The 18,824-nt window shown below is 37.5% G+C and overlaps 1 protein-coding gene across 3 annotated transcripts; it reads left to right on the forward strand.

The window, feature by feature from the left end:
- Positions 1–716: 716 nt before the first annotated feature.
- On the forward strand, positions 717–5,661 carry LOC131327300 (uncharacterized). 3 transcript variants are annotated; one of them, XM_058360400.1, is made up of 3 exons: positions 1,944–2,294; positions 3,633–3,687; positions 5,075–5,661. In XM_058360400.1, the coding sequence occupies exon 3, from the start codon at positions 5,096–5,098 to the stop codon at positions 5,480–5,482; it is 387 nt and encodes a 128-aa protein (XP_058216383.1). In that variant the 5' UTR covers positions 1,944–2,294; positions 3,633–3,687; positions 5,075–5,095; the 3' UTR covers positions 5,483–5,661. The 3 variants fall into 3 exon arrangements, with proteins under 3 accessions (XP_058216382.1, XP_058216383.1, XP_058216381.1); XM_058360399.1 differs by lacking the exons at positions 1,944–2,294; positions 3,633–3,687 and adding an exon at positions 717–950; XM_058360398.1 differs by lacking the exon at positions 3,633–3,687 and having other exon boundaries at positions 2,031–2,294.
- Positions 5,662–18,824: the final 13,163 nt, after the last annotated feature.

The following is an 18,824-nucleotide window of genomic DNA, read 5'->3' on the forward strand; positions in this document are numbered from 1 at the left end:
AATAAGTACTTATTTTATTTTCTGGAACGGAGCCCATATTGATGTGATATTTATAGAGAGTGTATTAAAAAGTAGATGATTTGGATGATGTATTAGAAAAATGGGATAAATTAATACTTGGTTTGGATGGAGAATAAATTGGGGTATAGGGAAGGATGTATAATGTAAAAAGCTATCAAATGACTTATTTGTCCTTGTGTAGTGTTAGATTATTCATTTGATTAACTATATAATGACTTGGCCTCCAACTTTGATTAATTTTGTTCACAAATAATCAATAATAATTTAGTTAATTAATAAAATAATTAAATATATTATTTAATATATAAAAAATCATTTTTTAAGTGCTTTATTATAGGAGTATTTTTTTCTATTTTGTTTATTATGAAATGTAAAATGTTAAGTTTATTTATACCGTACCTTATTTTTTCTTTTGCTCTTGTGTAGTGTTAAATTAGATTATTGATTAGATTAAATATATAATTACAAAATCCAATACAATTAAATATTTTTTCCACTATTAACCAATAATAAATTCCTTAACTAATATATTAATTAATTTGATAATTAAAAAAAAAAAAATTTAGGTGCAAAGCACCGGATAATTTTTTCACAATCAATATTGGACCGTTGGATTGCCTTGATTTCCTAGGTGCAAAGCACCAGATAATTTTCCCATTGTTATCATGGACAACAATCCATCTCGATCTCTTTTTCTACTTCAGATCTGTGAGCCATATCGGAGTTCCTCGCTGGAGTCTCCCTCTCGCACGGTCTCTCTCCCTCTCGCTCGCCCATCACTGACAACTCTGCCACTCTCCCCAGATCAATTAAACCCCTCTGTTGCGTCATCCGTCCGACGACGAAGAACCCGACGACTCCTACTCTCTCCGGTGATGTAATCTCCGACGACGGTCTGCTCTCTTTTTGGCGCTCGGCTCTCTCTCACTGTAATTCTCTCTCTCTCTCTCTCTCTCTCTCTCTCTCTCTCTCTCTCTCTCTCTGCGCGTGTGTGTCTCTGTAATTTCATTTGATGTTATGTGCGACATATGCAGTTGTAATGCTGCATTTTTCAATTAGGTTTACGAGGAACAAGAATCAAACAATTCTTTTTTAAATGCTGAATTCGGACCTTAGATTTGCGGAGGAAGAAAAAGAAAAGGAAATAAAGTGGGAGAGGAATATGAGGACGAATAATAATTGTTTTCCTATAACTTGTCTGGAACATGAGATTAGTACAATAAAAGCGGACACTTCCGAGTTTAGTTTATAATGCAACTTGAAGTCTTGAACTAGTGCAAATTTACTACGGAGTACATTGAAAGCAGCAATGACTTTACTACGTAATCCACCGAATGGTGAATGGAAAGTACAGAGAGAATGGAAAAATTATTGAATGCTCTTGGAGTAAATTCACTTTATGCTTTAAGAGGGAGAATGTTGGAGCATAAACTTGATTTAGTATTTGGGCCCAAGAAAATAAAGTCCAAATCAAGAAGATATTTAGGAAGGGGATATAAACGTACTAGTACTAGTTTCTAGTAGAGTTCTAGAATATCTAGATTTTAGATGATGTCTAGAAAAGCCTTAAGAAATATTCTAAATAATTATTGTAAGTATTTTTCACATGTGTAAAATCTAGAACCTACCTAGATATTATCTTGTAAAATTTGTGTTCAAGTGTATTATAAAGTGCTTACTTCCCCAGTCACTCTAGTCTCAAGCTCTTTCCTCTTCCGAAAATGTAGTTCACTCAAAATACATGACACGATTTTAAGCAGGTCGGGTTAGTGTCAATATTTTGACATGTTTATACTTTGTGTTTTATCTTAGATATTTTTAAATATATTTGGGTGGAAGTAAAAAAAAAAAAAGTTTTCAAATTCCTCTTGTCGATCGAGACAAATCAATAATATACAAAAATTTGGTGCACAAATACATCAGAAGGCAAATGCAACACCTACACAAATGATAGATCCAAATGCATTTGCCTTCTGATGCATTCCTCGGAGAGGGTCTCAAGTGTGCCACACCCGATGTGTCGCTAGCACCTCTCTTGCTCGAAATGAAACTGCTTCGATAACATATCACCCCGCCGTCCAAGCTGTCATCGAACCAGTGACCCCGTCTCTCTCTTTCTCGATCGAGACTCAACTCAACCAATTAGTGGAAACCCAGTTGTTAGAATTGGGTATTTCTGACTCGATTCGTCATGAAGGGGCCATTTGGGGAGTTTTGGGGTTTATGTTAGGGTTACCGGTACAACCAGCCGATTGAATTCTTCTCTTTTTATGGTGAGTTTTCTTTGCTCTAGTTTCTGTTTTCATACTTCGTGATAAAGCTTCATACACACTGATGTAAATTTTTACATAATTTTCTAGTTCTTTGATTGGTACTAATTTTTACATAATTTTCTAGTTCTTTGATTGGTACTTAAAGAAGTATGCATGCCAATTTTCCGTACCCAAAACTGAGATAAGAGTCGCTAGTCCAGGACATGCAGACGGCCAGAGCCTGATATATGTTGATTACGTGTTGAAAAGTTTAAGTTATTTGGTGGAGAAATCCAATTTCCTCCCAATGCGTTAATTCTTTGTCTCAAAAGAGTAAGGAAATGATGTTTGCACACACTATAGGCTAAAATATTAAACGAAAATGTCGGTTATCTATTGTCGAATGATCAGGTCAGGAAGGAAATAGAAGTTTTGGGCTTTGGATACTGTAAGTGTAAGATTAGAAACCTAAAGGAGGAGAGATTTATATGAACAATGTCACATTGGTTGGATTTAAATTTTAATCAAATTTCACTGGTTTATTTGTTATAACTCGCGAGGTGTTTCGAGTATCTCTAACAATTGACATGTGATTCTGTCAAGTATCCGAAGTGCGGGTTCTCATTTTTCCAAAGTAAGAGAAACATGAAATGTCTAGACGAGTTTCAAGAGCTGTCCGACTTGAGTGTATCCCTTTCTGACACGGGACGTTTTACAGTTGTCATTGGTTCTTAAGCGTACATCATTCTTGAAGTTGTTGCCATAATATGTAGATTGGGATGCTTTTTGGTTTTCTCATGCTAATCTACTCATTAAATAGTCTAGGGAAGATAAATATACCGTGTCAATAAATCTATATAAGATGTTCTTTAATGCCTCGTTTGGCCAAGAGCTTAGAGTGGAGCTAGTATTTACTCAATTTGTGACTCCATCTAGTTATTTTCGTGTTATCACTGCTTTCTGAGTCACTCTTAATTTGATATTGAATTTGTCTCCCTAGTCGTAGAGGGTGGTCCTCTCCTTGTCTCTTGTTTCTCTCTTGGCTCAATAAATTTCTGATTCATGTAATTATACTATACTTCCCAGTTATAATTCTTAAGGGAGGTGATGCATGGAAAGAAGGAAAAAACTGGAGAACCAGGAAGTTTTAATGTAGCAAACCTAGGGCAAGATGAAATCATGATTTTGTGATTATGTTTCTTTTTCAATTCATGTTTTTATGAGTTGATGGATTGCTATCATGAATTCTAATTTACTAGGTAAGTGTTATTGGTGTTATTGTAATTTCCTGAACATAGCTTTTTCTTGTTTAATTTAGACGAAGTTATGATTTCGTGTCAAATATGTGGTTTTTGGTAGGTCTAGATTGCTGGGATCCATAATATTCTCCTCTAGCCTCAGAACACCCACACCGGTACTGTTCAAAAGTGGTTAATAATGACATTTTGGGACTGTATATCTGTGAACATGAGTGAAGCACTGCTGTCCTCTTCGGCTTTTTTGTTCTTTCTTTTTTACGAGGGAATCAGTCAAATGACTCAAATACTAGCTCAAAAAACTCGAACAATCACTTTGCAGACCCAAAATGTGCGCAATCAACACAAATTAACACTACCCCTTTTCCTACCTATTGGCCATCTATTTTAAGTGCCATAATTCAAGTTACTCCTAGTGTAGACCGTAAATTACCTTTCTTTTGAAATCCAGCAAGCTCTAATAAATCAAATCTTGTACAATTTTTCATGTCCATTTTGTTCCCAGGAGAAAGCCTTAACTGACTTTTTGATTTTTATTCTTGACGAACTCCTCTAATTATGAATAAATGTCAATGCTACGTCATTTGCACAATCTTTAACTAATTGGGTTAAAGCTTATCGATTCAAGCTGTTTAGTTTACTCTCAGTCTCAGGTACAGAAGTAGTTATGACAGGAAAGCTGCTTTATAATTTCAGTGTACAATAAGAAAAAGTCAACAATTAGCTCAGTGGACTCAATTATACTTAATGTTGAGATTTGTCGTTAAAATGGAACTTGCTTGTTTGACAACTGGCATGCATTCAGATATGTTTTTGGTCAATATGTGGTTTTGATTCCAACTCACACTTTCAACAAAATTAGCAAGACAGGAAGGGAGTAAATACGACATGTGCCATCTTTTCACTTGAAGCTTCACTATGCTAAACTGTGTTGCAGACTTTAAGTACCATTTTTGCTAGATATGTGATCTGGCTTCTGTCCAGTATTCATGGAATCAGTTTCTATGTTCTAATCCTTTGCATGGCCTTTCTGAAACGAAATTCAAATATTTTGCTCTTCCCTTCTTCCATCTACTATAGAGAAGGGGTTTTTGGGATAACTACTGTGCTGCTGTTACAATCAGGGTAGCAAATTAAATTGCATAGCCTGGTAGCCATTTTACTTCGAAACTTCAAAGCACTGTCTGTTTCAGGCTTTGATTTGAAATTAACATTTTGTAGCATTTCCAGCATTCTCATTTGAGTCCCACTCCCTTTAGACCTCAGCTATATTAATGGTGTTTGTCATTTCTGGGAGGAGTTATAAATAGATTTTAATATTTAATTGTTTCGGTGCAACTTACCACAATTTGTTATATTCCCGATTTTGTTTGTATGTCAAATTAAGCAGTTGAATTAAACACCACTTGTTCTCTTTGCAGATTTAGATAACTGAAATTTTCAAAAAAAAAAAAAAAAATTTGTTTCAAGTTTTTAACTTTATTGTCTTATCCTGCTTTTTGCAACCCTCTCACTTTCAAATCTGGTTACTTTCCATTGTGAAAGAGAGCATTCTAGGTCCATAACATGACGGTTCTGAAGAGGTACGTGCTAAGATTATTCATATCGCTAAAGTACATCACAGCAAATGTTGTAGACAGAAACAACGGACAGATTGTCACGTCAGCGTCCACAGTGGAACAGTCCCTGAAGAGCACATTGGAGTGTGGTAGGTCTTGCAATGCAAAGGCAGCGACAGTTGTGGGAGATGTGTTGGCAATGCGGCTCAAGGTGGAGGGTCTAGAGCATGGACATGGGAGAGGTATCCATGTCGATGTTAACAAAGAGGTTGAGAAAAAAGGTTTCAAGAACAGGACTAAGATTTGGGCCATCGTAAATTCTCTCAAGAACAATGGAGTCAAACTCATTCTTGATGATGATGACAACCACGGTACTTCACGGCCCTATCTTTGATTATGTATCTAGAAGATTCTTCTTTGTCTTTCTGTTGATGATAGAGATAGAAAGCCTGGACAAATAAGGGACCGTTGATGTCGTGCTTTGTTTTTTGAAGTTATTGTAAGTTTCTGTATGGAGCATACATTTGAGCTGAAATTACACTACTGTCAATGTAGATTTAGTTTTCTGGAACATATGTAGATTGACATTTGCAAAAGAATTGGATCGTGTCTTTGCACCTTGAAAATTCTCAAAGTTGATTTCGAGGAAGATTTGATCTCAAAAACTGGAAAAGAAAAAGAACATTAGGGTACAATGATTTTGTTTGGTTTAGGGAAAATTATTAGCAAAGAGAAGTCTTTTATAATCAAATAAAACAACAAAAAAAAAACCATTCCATTGCTAAGAAAATTCAAATAACTTGTACGATTAAAATTATCAGCTTATTACACAAGGATTCCATTCAACTGGAGATGCAAATATTTTGTACCACCACGTGCTTTGTACCGCAAATTCATTTCATAGGGCCACGAAATTGAGGAGGTCCCTGTGGGGGAGCTGGATACTGGGGAACTCTCGCCACTTGGGCCCGGGCCCGGGGCCCGCTCCCTAAAGAAAATGTAGAATGCTAGAGCTATGATCAAGATCACCGGCACCGGCATCACAACAAAGTACCTCATAATTTGCTTGAGTTAAATCTTCCGCGGCCAAGCCTACATCACAGTGGAGATCAGCAAGTTGAAATGGGACCCATTCGTTGTTTCACCAATACGAAATATAACCTGCGGGAGGAAAAAAAAATTCAAAAAACGGTAAATGTTTTCGTGTGAATACAGGAGAAATGATCAAAACCAAACAAAGGGTCACTTCCCATGAATCCCATGTAAAAGTTCCAGACACCCAACTTGAAAGGAGTATTAATTAGGAATTAATTAGAGCAAGTTGATGATCAATTTGATATGGATGCCTCATTAACCTTCCCGGTGCCTCCAAAATTTACAGTCATCTCTCAATGTTACTTCCACTATAAAGGTTGGTACAGGTTTTCGTGACTTCGACCATATTTGATCGTAACACTATTGCAGGATATTGCAAGGGAATAGTAATACTTGGGCGTGCTTGTACTATGTTCCATTGGATTACCGATTGACAACAACCTGATGGCTAATCCTTCCTTTTGGGATGTTTATAGACGTTTTGTACTACTGATCCGGGGCATATTTGCCAACCAAACACCATGGTAGCCTAGCCCTTGCAACTGTGCGACTAGGTTCTGTTTTTGTTCTGCTGCCACTGCGATCAGGTTCGACTTCGCTACGAAGTTGGTTCTGCTACTGCATGTGATGACCGAGTTTGTTGTCAATCTATAGACCATTTAGGAATCTATATTGTTGTCGGCTTTAAATTAATTTTGAAATGTACCGAGGTGTTTTCGTACTCGGGTTTTGTGTCCTTTTGACGATTGAATGGGCAGCTTGTCAACTCATTTTTCCTTTTTCCTGGTGATTAATTGGGAGCTAGATGATCTGGTTAGGGCGGTGGTGCCAACATAGTTAGGATAGACCTCTTTCTAACAATGATGCTATACCGGCCTTTCTCGCTGTTCTAAGAAAAATGTTAGCTCACTCTAAAAAAATTTGGGTCTCGACTGGATTACTGAGCAGACGGCAACCGTACATCACACGGGGCCAAAACCTAGTACTAATAATCACTAAAACTGGAGCTAAGCAAGAGATGTTATTTGTGTTCATTGGTCCTACTTCTAAACCCAAAGCGTATGCAATCTCACAAATTCAACGTGTAAGGGTTTTCCCTATTGTCTTAACGGACTAAATGGGCTAACGTTCACAACATACGGATTTCGACGTAGGTCATTCACCTCACATACATAAAGTAAAAGTCCATTTAGCGAAAATAACTTGTCTATAGCCATTAGTCTGGAAACAAACTTTTTGGCAGAAACTCACTCGTAAACCCTATCATCAAGAGTAGAGTCTTTATAAGTTCCTCCATCATCCATGGTACTGAAAAGGCCCAGATGAATCACCATAATTTTCATTTTCTAGGTTGTTGAGTTGAATATGAATGTCTTCATCAGGGGAAAAAAAAATGGGGGAAAAAAAAGAGGGAAAAGAGAGCTGCTATTCCCCCTCCCCTGACACACACACCCCCGGCCCCAACTCCCCTTTTCCGGAATTACCCCCGCCTCTCTCTCTCTCTCTTCCTTTTCTTTCTTTCTTTTTTTACAGTTTCTTTCCTTCTTTCTTTTTTTTCCTTTTCTTTCCATTCCAGTTTGATTTTTTATTTTTTTTATTTCTTTTTCTTTCTTTCTAGTTTAAATTTTTTTTCTCTTTAATAATAAGTTCAAGTCTAATTCTAGGCTTTGTAAAGTAATTATGAAAAAAAAAGTGTTTCAATTGATCATGTTTATACGACTGTTTTATTTTTCTTTTTTTGTCCTTTATAGATTAAAAAATAGAGTTACGAAAATAAATGTTTCAATTTCCAAATATTTCATCCTAAATGGTCGTAGTAAATTTTTTAATACACATATTTTTTAACTATTTTTTAATATATAAACGGTGTAAAAAATAAGTGTTTCAATTTTCAATCCATGTTACTAATCAAACTATTATTTCTTACATTTAAAAAATTTGTTCATTCTTTCTTGCATAATAGGTTCAAGTCTAATTCTAGATTTTTTAAAGTAATTGAGAGAGAAAAAAAAAGTGTTTCAATTGATCATGTTTATCCGACTATTTTTTTCTCCTTTATGGATTAAAAAATATAGTTACAAAAATAAGTGTTCCAATTTTCAATCCGTTTGAACCGGTGCAAAGTTGTTATTTTTCTGATCATTTCATCTTAAATGGTCGTAATAAATTTTTGGTTCCAAGGCCTTTCAATGGACATCCTAAGAAAGTCTTAGAACTAAAAAATAAGTTTTAGGGTGTTTTGTTGAAAGGCCTTAAAAAGATATGAGTAATTAAATAAAGAAATAAATTAAAATAATATGATCAGAATAAAAAAATATTCACACCCGTTCAAACGCATTAAAAATTGAAGCACTTAATTTTTTAACCATATTTTTTAATATATATAAACGGTCTAAAAAAATTAAATGCTTAAATTTTCACTCCGTTTGAATCGGTGCAAAGATCTTGTCAATATAATCAGAATAAAAAGATTTTTGCACCGATTCAAATTGCACCGATTCAAACGGAGTGAAAATTTGAGGATTTAATTGTTTTAGAACGTTTATATATTAAAAAATATGGTTAAAAAATTAAATACTTCAATTTTTAATGCGTTTAAACGGGTGTGAAGATCTTTTTATTTTGATCATATTATTCTAAAGAGACATAATCAAATTTTGTCTCTAAGGCTCTCATAATTATGTTTCTGCTCCATAGGATTACAAATTGATGGTGAGAATTTTTTATAAGCCAAACGTTGCCGTTTTAGGGGCTAGCAGAGCCAGGACCCATTAAAATTAAAATGGCGGAGAGAGGTAATTAAAAGGGCTGAGGGAGGGTAAAAACGGAAAAAGAATGTGGAACCGGGAGGGGTGTGGTGTCAGGGGGGTGGGAAAAGCAATTTACGGAAAAGAAACCCAGAAAAATCAAGTTCTGATAAGCACCCAGGGAATGGCGATAAGATTAGCTCACACGCAAATACTGGGAAGAAGTCGGTGTGATTGTGATTCGTATATTTTTCTTATACTCCAACGTATCCGGTTCAGTTTACACGCGCCTCGATTAATCATGGGGATCATAAACCCACCATCCACTAACGGGGGCCCTGCTTAAAGTCCGAGCAAATATTCCGTAAGAACTGATCCCAAAGGAGTTGATAACACCTGTGAAGTTTTGAACCTGAAACTTTAGGAGGAAGTAAACCTTTAAATTCTAGATCTTGACCACCAGACAAACACCATTGTGATTCATACTGAAACACCTCATATATTTTCAATTGGAGGCATAGTTTCACATTGAAAGCCAGATTGGGAAAATTACAGTCTGTTTGGAAGTTGTGGAACGAGAGGAAAGGGAAAAGAAACTAATTAAGAGGATAAGTGTGAAATACAAAGAAAATTTTTACTGTGCTTAATATATATATATATATATATATATATTTTTTTTTTTTTTTTTTGCTAAGCAAATTTTTTTTATTAATCTTTGAAAAGAAAACAAAAATTAAAAGAATCTCGAACACACTGACAAAAAGTCACCTAAAAACCAAATCAAAGGAAGGCAAGAAGCCAACCAAAACTTACAAACAAAACCGAAAACCACTCACCCTAAGCACAACCAAACACCTACAACCGAACCCAAAGCCACAAGAGAAAGATTTTTTTAATTTTCTCTTCTCTTCCCTTCCTTTAAAATCAAGTTCCAAAGAAAACCCTAGAAGATTGCAAGATTTTAAACTCAAATTCAATCCGTTTTTGAGAGTTGAACGAGCTCACCCTTTAATCATAAAGTTTAAGGCACACAGCTTCTCTAATGCAACTGTCACTAATCAAAGAAACTCAAACAAACCCTTTGCCTCAAAACGAGAAAACTCTGGTCTCAATTAAATACTCCATGGACTAATTGATAGTAAAAAAGAAACAAAGAAATCATCCAAGAAACTAAGAAGGCAAAGAACCCAGAAGTACCTGAATCAACTGAGGGAGAGAAACCCAGAATTAACTGCAAATATGTGTGTTACAAATATTTTGATGTGCAAGTTTGGGTATTTATGATTTTTTTATTTTGTAAGAATTAGATGTCGTGGTCAATTTGCGTACACGTGGCTAATTCTGGACCCTGAAGATAACGACCGGAAAAACTTCAAGTGACCCCAAAGTTTAAAATGGGTGGCCGGCATTCAAACTTGCGATATCTTGGGAGACAATTCCTTTAGTTGATTTTTTGTAACCACTAACTTGCGATATCTTGGGAGACAATTCCTTTAGTTGATTTTTTGTAACCACTTAGCCAAACCACTTGGGTCTGAGTATTTTGGTTTTGTTTGGTTAGGAATTTAGTTTAGTTTAGCTTAGTTTTGGTAGTGGGTGGAGAGAGAAATAGAGTAATGATTGAAGATATGTGTAATGATTGGAGAGAAATAGAGAGAGATGAGAAAGTAATAATTGAAGAAATAGAGTAATGATTAGAGAAAGAAATAGGGTAATGATAAGATTAACCAAACAAAGCTATAATTAATACTAACTGACAAATAACTTAATAATTAAAAGATTGTGTTAGAACTATGACTCATATGTTAAGTATGAAGAGATACTAAGGAGTTTTAGAAAAAAAAAAGCCAAATACTAAGGAGTTTTGGAGAACCACGTATATCTCTGTGTTGATTCTTTACTGTTTTATACTCGTAAATTGTGTGTGTGTAACGATCCTAACAGATTGCCATCACGTTTTCTACACCAGGCTATCTCCCATCACGTTTCCTACACCAGTTAGAGCTTTTGCTCAACTCATTAAAAGCTTGTTCGAACTTCGAACTACACCAGTTAGAGCTTCTGCTCGACTTGTTAAAAGTATATTCGATTTTTTTTTGGAGATATGTTATTTGATAAATGGCCTATTCGCAAGCTTAAAAGTTTGATCCGAAATGTATAGTTGTTAAGTTCAGTGAGTGTAGTATTTGGGGGTTGTCGATTGAGATTAGGTGATCAACTCTCTGGAGCCTCTGGTTCGGTTGTTGGATCCGTCTAACCCTTCGCCCAACACAGGGAATGAACGACTAAAGGTCAATCCGATCGACCACCAAAATCCTTCGACAAGCAAGTCAGAAAATGTACTAGGAGAAGGAAAGTGTCAGGGTTTGAGTGGAGAAGAGTGTGTGTAACATGGGTTGATTCTAGAAATTCCCAAGACTCAAGAAACCTCAAATCTTTTTTACCACAAAGTTAGGTGCCTTGCTTGGGAGAAATTTTTCGGTGCCGTGTGGGTATATTTCACGTGGTATCCGTTCGGCATATTTGGCCTGTTGAATACACTTTTTGACGGCTCGAATTGAAACTTTCTCCCTTCTCTCACCCCAACACTTTCTATCTCCAAATCCAAACCGTCCAAATACCCAATAGACGGCTCAGATGCACCGAGCAGGCACCACGTGTTATCCACCCAGCACTGAAATTTGAATACCATGTGATATGATGGGATTCGTAAGGAGATAGGATTATGGTAGGTTTCGTAAGGAAGTGGGATTACGAGGTGCGATTCATAAGGAGATGAAATTAGGAATATCACGTTTGGTTCTCACACATAGGATAGGATTGGAATGATGAAGTTCCAATGTAAAGACCTGTATTTTTGAAAAATCGTTTAAAGGTTTTATTAATGTTAGAATATCGAATAAATGTGAAATTTGTTAAATTTATTAGATTTGGGGTCAATGTAATACGATTGAAAGTGGAGGGGGTGCAAGTGTGGTTGGTGTGTACCCTAGTATATATATGTGTGTGAGGGTGTAGAGGATTAAAAATCCCCAACCCTCTCTCTCTCTCGGCTCCTTTCGCTCTCTCTCTTTCTCTCTCAAACTCTCACACTCCAACACCCAAAATACCTCGAACCCACCTCGATCCGCTGTAAAGTGTTCTAGAGCTTGGAAATTCATGGGTTTGAGCTCGGAGAGGAGTATTCGGTTGATTCAAGATTTTTGGAGCTAGGGCTTGCTTGATTGAGCTTGGGTTTCGTTCTTCGACTTTGAGGTAGAAATTTCTCACTTCTATTATATGTTTATGTGTTGATTTGGTGTTTGAATCGCACCCTAGATCATTGGTTTTGTTGTTGGAATTGTTCTGGTGAAATCTGAAAGTCGTGCACTGAAAACCCAAGTCCTACCGGTAGGAGTTTTGGCCCTACCGGTAGAAACGTTGTTCAGTAGAGTCATTTTGTGAAATTCGGGTCTCCTACCGGTAGAAAATTGTGTCCTACCGGAAGGAAATGAAAAATCAGCATTTTTGGTAAAACTTCGGAAGGGCATAACTTTTTCATCCGAACTCCGTTTTGGGTAAATTTTATACCGAAATTCATGTGCCGGAAGTCTACTTTCCAATGGTAGTGGTCTCATCTCCTAATTCTTAACCAATAAGATTTGGTAGCCAAAATAAGATAGATATGTTCGTAGATGTTGGAAAATTCTTTTCCTCAGAATCGTTTGGGTGAGACATGGATGTTCTTAGGTTCTCCTAAATACTTAATTGAGTGGTTTAACGAGGCTAGTGGTATACTAGGCTTTGTGGTGGTCGTTGGGTTCCGTATGAGTCTTATGACACCGAAACGAGGGTTTAGAGAACATAAGAAATATACGTGGGCGAGGGTTGTATGTGTTGACATGCAATGTGAGAAACAAACACATAGGACACTCCTTTGAGTTAAGCAATGCTAGGCAGGGGTATGTGAGACATGTTCCTTATGTTCGATATGTGATACGTCATTTGCATAAATTGTATGATTTTATGAGTTGTAAGGTGAAAATCTATGAGCCGTTGCGAGAGAATATCCTTTGATATGTGAATACTTATATGAAAAATGAATGGTGTAATGATTATGAGTTGAATGAAGTCGGATTTTCCTTATTACTATTACAACTACTACCTCTTGTGAATAAGTCTTCGTTGTGAAATCATTATATGTGATTGAGATGAACGGTTGAATTGTGAGGTGTTTTGGACGAATTGCGGTATGGTGATCTATACTATGTGATGTGATTTAGTTCCTTTAGTGAGGAAGGTATTTGTAAGGAGTAGCGGGGCTCCATAAACAGCCCGGAAAGAGCACTTGCTTATGACATGTGATGTGGGATTGCAAAAGTGATGTATGTGAGTAAACGTAAGGGTTTGTTTGATGAATGTATGAGAGAAATGATTGGTTGTCGAAACAATACCATAGAGTCATGTATCAACAGGTTCTTTTCTTTAAACGTGTGACGTTATGACTAAAGTGAAGTCGAAGAGCGGATAGAGTATTCGGAATAGGGTGTTGTGGTTAGCTTAGAGTCTTAGTGTGTAGTCATGGTACTTCATTTATGTCATCGACGTTGGGAAAACTACTAGTCGTGTTTTGTTTTTCCATTGAGATATCGTACCTTGCTTCTGTTATTCACTCTTGGTTTTGTTATTCATCCTACCAGTTGATAAGCCCTAAATAGTGTAAATAATTGGGCTTATCTATCCCGTTTTACTGCACTTGCAAGCGGTTTATACTTGTTTCTATTTGATTTTGCGCGCAAGTTGTGTTTTTGTTGAAAAGTAGGTAATCGGAGCGAAAAGGACGTTTCCAAGGCTCCCAATAATCCTCGGAGGAATCCGGAAGCATTTGAGTACATGTGGCACATTAGGAATCACTCTCCGAGTCTCAAACGAAGTGATCAAAGCAAGAAAGGAAGGTTCGGGGCTCTCAAAGACCGAAAGAAAGAAGAAAACAGCAAAAACCAGCCAAAGAAACATGGGGTATCAATACCCCCAACACTGGGTATCAATACCAGGAAGCATGCTGTCCAGAGAGGACAGAGGTATCAATACCTCTTTTAAGGGTATCAATACCCGGTGTCTGCGCGCGAACTTTTTAATGGCATTTTTGTAATTATTTTGTAAAGGGGGTATATATATCAACTTAAGCCCGATTTCAGGGCATTCAATACCTGCATTTTCTCTCTCTACCTCCATTAAAGCTTTTGTTCCCACTTCTCTCCTCATTCATGCTTTGAGGAGGGATTGTAGGTACGATCCGTTTGGTTTCGAAGCATTTCGCCTTCATTAAAGTTGTAAGGAATCTTCTCCTCTTCGAGGATCTTGTGTTTATTTCGCATTTAATCCATGTTTAGTATTTTCCTTATCTTTACCCTTGCTCATTACATGTCTCCTTTCATTATGTGTGAGTAGTGTAGCAAAGCTAGGTTGTGGGATGGTTAGCATCCCGTAGCCATGGGTATTTCTTGTTCTTCTTTTGTAAATCTTCATTTCCTAGCTTAAGCATGTACTAGGGTTCATTTTATATATCAAAACTTAGAGGTGTTAATCTCTTTGATCAAATGTAGGCAAGGGTTACACTTCTTGTCACATTTGATGCTTGGAGCTATGTCCCTCCTTGTGTTTGTTTAAATGTCTCAAAAGAACCTTAGACATGCTTAGCACCCTTGTAAAAAAAGAGAAGAATAAGATTACCTTTGTGTTATGGGTGTTGATTATCCCTAAACCTAGCTTTTAGTTTAAAGCTCCAGTTAAAAAGCCGTAGTTAGGTTAAGTAGCCATTCTCCTAAAATTCTCAGTTGGCCGTCTCAACGCCAAAGTTTGGTTGGCGGTCCTAACGCCAAAATTCTCTACGCAAGCTAATCTCTAAACCAAGTTATGGATGCACTCCCTGTGGATTCGACCCCGGACTTCCGGGTATTATTATGCTTTCAACCGACCTAGCCCTACGCTTGGGGTATTCTTATTGCAACACACATTAAGGTCGCAAGCATTTTTGGCGCCGTTGCCGGGGAATCAATTGGTAGCTAACTTGGAGGTATTGCTTTACACCGCACTGTAAGTATTCCATCTTTTGTTTTTAATTTATACTTTTATCTTTGTAGTAGAATGGCAACCGCCTGTGTTTTTAGTGCTAAGCCGAGCATGCTTCAAGTGTTGCCCCATTTTCATGGGTTAGCCTCTGAAAATCCTTGTGCGCACATTGTAGAACTTGAGGAGCTTTGCATGAATGATAAAGTGGCCTTATCTCGGATATTTCCATCATCCTTGAAAGACAGGGCTAAGAGTTGGTTTCATTCATTGAACCCAGGATCAATAGTTGCATGGCAAGATATGGAAAATCAATTTTTCAAAAAGTTTTCCCCAATTCATGAGACTCATATGCTGCTACATGAAATTGTAAATTTTTATCAACTTGATGAAGAGTCTTTTGTGTGTTATTGGTGGCGGTTTAGATATCCCATACTCTATTGGTCGCAGCATTGCTATGAAACAAGGCATCTTATTCCCATTTTCTATAAAAGTTTAAATTCTACAACGCGTCAGCTTGTAGAAAACATGGTTGATGGTGTATTTTTGGATAAAACCGTTAATGGAAGTTGGGATTACTTTGATCAATTGGCCGAAAATTCTGAATCTTGGGTTAATGATGTCAATGTTGAAGATGCCAACTTAAATATTGAGGAAGAGGAAATAAAGCCACTTATCATTGTTGAAGAGGTTGGTTTAGGTTCGGAAAAACTCTCGGAGTTAGAATGCTATGATGAGTTTAATGTCCAATGTTCTCCTCATGAGAATTCTGTATATGTTGTCGGCACTCCTGTTGAGTCTTCACCATTCCAAGATTTTGTGGGAGTGGAACATATTGATTTTCTTGGTGTTGATGACTTTGATTTGGTTTACCATCCTTACATTGTAGATTTTGTCAATAGTCTGAAACTCAATATAGTTTGGAATGCTCACTTTGTTGAACTTAAATTTCTCAAACGACTTCGGCAATTACTTTACTCAAAGTATCTATTTTTGTGGTATGGCCGAATTCAATTTTTGACCAAGATTTTGGGGTGGAGTGATGTGCTCATGGTAATAGCTCTTAAAGGCACAATCAATGTTCGAAATCCATGTTTGACTGAAAATGTTTGAGCTTGGCATTCTAGTTTCTAGTTTTTTTTTTTTGTTTTGTTTTTGTTTTTGTTTTTCTCTTTTGATGGTCTGGTATAGCCACCTGTCTCTAACTCAAAGTTGTTGTATGACTCGTTCTTCAGCACTTTAAGTGAGAGATGGGGAGAAAAGTAGTACCCGTTCAATCACGTGACGATTCGGTGGATTTAAATACTTGTTCATAATAATTTTTGTTGCCGGGCTACCACGAGCCGGCGGTACTAATGTCATTTGTCTCTTAGTAGGTAGTCGGTTCTTAAGTCTTTTGCAGGGCAACACGCTACCGCACCAGCCTTGGTAGTTTAGGTCTAGAAGCCGGGGTGAGTGAGGCATTTAGGAGCCCTAAGCATGGGTGCGACTATGTGTCGCAGTTGTAAGACCAAGAAAGCTCCGGCGATGGCCTCGTGCGACTAGCTATGGTTCTGAAGGCGGGGCCAAAGGAGTGGGCCTTGGAAGTGGTTCCGATGACGAACAGCGGCAATGACGCAAAATCCTCCAACTTGGTCGAGGTATCGGGTGGTTGACATTCTACCCTGTCGGTACATTTTTGTTCTCTCTCTCCTTATTTTTCGTCTTTTTGCATCGAGAGCGCTGCTCATTTTAAGTTGGGGGGAGGGAATTATAGTTACTTTGCGTTTTCGATTTTGCGTAGAAATTTTTTGTGCAATCTTCCCATGTTGTAGTAAATTTGCTGTTAAGATACGTTGCATATGCTCGTTTTGTATTCGTAAGTGGCAAAAGCACCGGTTTGTATGAACCAATTTTTTTGTAAATAACCAACTCATTCTATTAGCATGTTCATGTAGTATGAGGATTGAATTGTGCTAAGTGCATTTGAGTCGGTTAAACGCGTAGAGTGGAGGTTCAATTTTTGTTGTATCCCATGCTTTTTGGACATCGTACCCGTAGTTTAGTTGAATATCTTCTCTTGTACATACTTGAGTACCTTTGATTTCGGTTATGCATTTTAATGGAGTCCTAGGCGTGCTTGGAATATGATACAAGGCATTCTTTTTATGATTAAACCACATATTGTCACCGTTGCACCATTTTTGAACCAAGTCCGAGTCCTTTCTTTTTGTTAAACTTAAGAAACCGGATGCTTGGAGGCTTGTGCGGAGTGGGGGTGGAGTTTACTTTCGGTTATGGGTATATTTTGAGGAGTTTGGAACATGCTCGGGGAGAATATTTAAGTGGAATGGCTGTTGGAACAAGGAAAAGCAGATTCTGAGGCCAGTGGACCATGAGGGATTGATACCTCAAATTTGGGTATCAATACCCTGTGAAGCAGAAATCCAGAGAAACAGCCGGTATCAATACCGAGATTCGGGGTATCAATACCCTGCTACAGTGCACGAAAATTCTGCAAATTTTTGGCCCCCCCTATTTAAACCTCTCATCCACTCTCTCTTCCTCATCCACGTTTTCTCCAAGTAAAGAACTCTAACTCCATAACTCCCTTTCGCACTCTTTCACCCAAATCTCCACCAAAACCCAAATTTCTTCCACCAAACTTCAAGAAAATCTTTTGAATGGCTATTTGGTTAGTGAAGGAAAACAGGAAAATGAAAAGGGATAAGAAAGTGGATCGAAAAATGCTGGCTCGACAAGCACATCAAGTGGAGTGGTTGACTCAACGATGCCCAACGAGGGAACAGTATGTCGCCCCACCGGAGGTGGAATCTAAGGATAGCGATGAGGATGAGGAAGGCAAGGAGTTGGATCCGGGCATGTTCCAAGGGGAGGATACGGAGATGGTTTTTAGTCCAGGTGCAAGTGGTGGACAAGGTGGTGAGTTGTAGTTAGTATTAGAGGGTGGTACTAGTAGTTGTAATATGTTCACTTTTATTTATCGAGTCGGTGGTTGAGTCAGTAGTGTCTTTGTTTTTCAAATTTTATGTTTTTCTTTTGGTAGTTCTGTTTATGTTGGTTGATAGCATGATGAGCAGGGTAGTCGTAGGTTATGGTTCCCAGTCATGGGGTAGTTGTTCCCAAGCTAGCATAGACCGGCAACCGTTTTGTCTAACCTATTCTTTTTGACCCGTCACTAATTAAAAGCTAATTAAAGTCCTTAGTTGATTTCGAGTACGCCTATGTTTTCCATGCTATGCATTCCCGAAAGCTTGTGGTACTTAGCTATGTTTTGTTGTGATTTTCTTTTCGGTATTCTGTGCATATTGAACTCTCACCTCTTTGCAAGCAAATTCATTTAGTGATATGCGTAACTTTTTGTTCGGTTATTGCATAAACCCTTTGTGCTGATCATGGGATACATTCTACTTCGTTCTAGTGATTTCTTTGTTGAGCGTTACCCTCGTGAGCATTGGAACCGAGGCTCGTTGTGTTTAACTTACTCACATGCTCTTTAATAAAGTTTGAGAATCATGGTGCATGGCATGTTTGCGAAGTGAGTTGTGACCCTTTTTGGGAGAAAATTTTTAGACTTTTGCCGTTTCGGAAAGCAATGAGCATATGTTTTGTACTTTATCTTAATTGGGAAGATTGTATAGGATGTTAGATAGTTTCTTTTGTCGTTTACTCGGGTCGAGTAAAGTCCAAGTTGGAGGGTGTGATAAGCCCTAAATAGTGTAAATAATGGGGCTTATCTATCCCGTTTTACTGCACTTGCAAGCGGTTTATACTTGTTTCTATTTGATTTTGCGCGCAAGTTGTGTTTTTGTTGAAAAGTAGGTAATCGGAGCGAAAAGGACGTTT

The sequence above is a fragment of the Rhododendron vialii genome, chromosome 5a (genome assembly GCF_030253575.1).
Source record: "Rhododendron vialii isolate Sample 1 chromosome 5a, ASM3025357v1".
NCBI classification, from domain to species: domain Eukaryota; kingdom Viridiplantae; phylum Streptophyta; class Magnoliopsida; order Ericales; family Ericaceae; genus Rhododendron; species Rhododendron vialii.

Bases quoted from the DNA above. Each gene is read 5' to 3' on its own strand.
- LOC131327300 (XM_058360399.1), top strand. From the start codon at position 5,096: ATGACGGTTCTGAAGAGGTACGTGCTAAGATTATTCATATCGCTAAAG.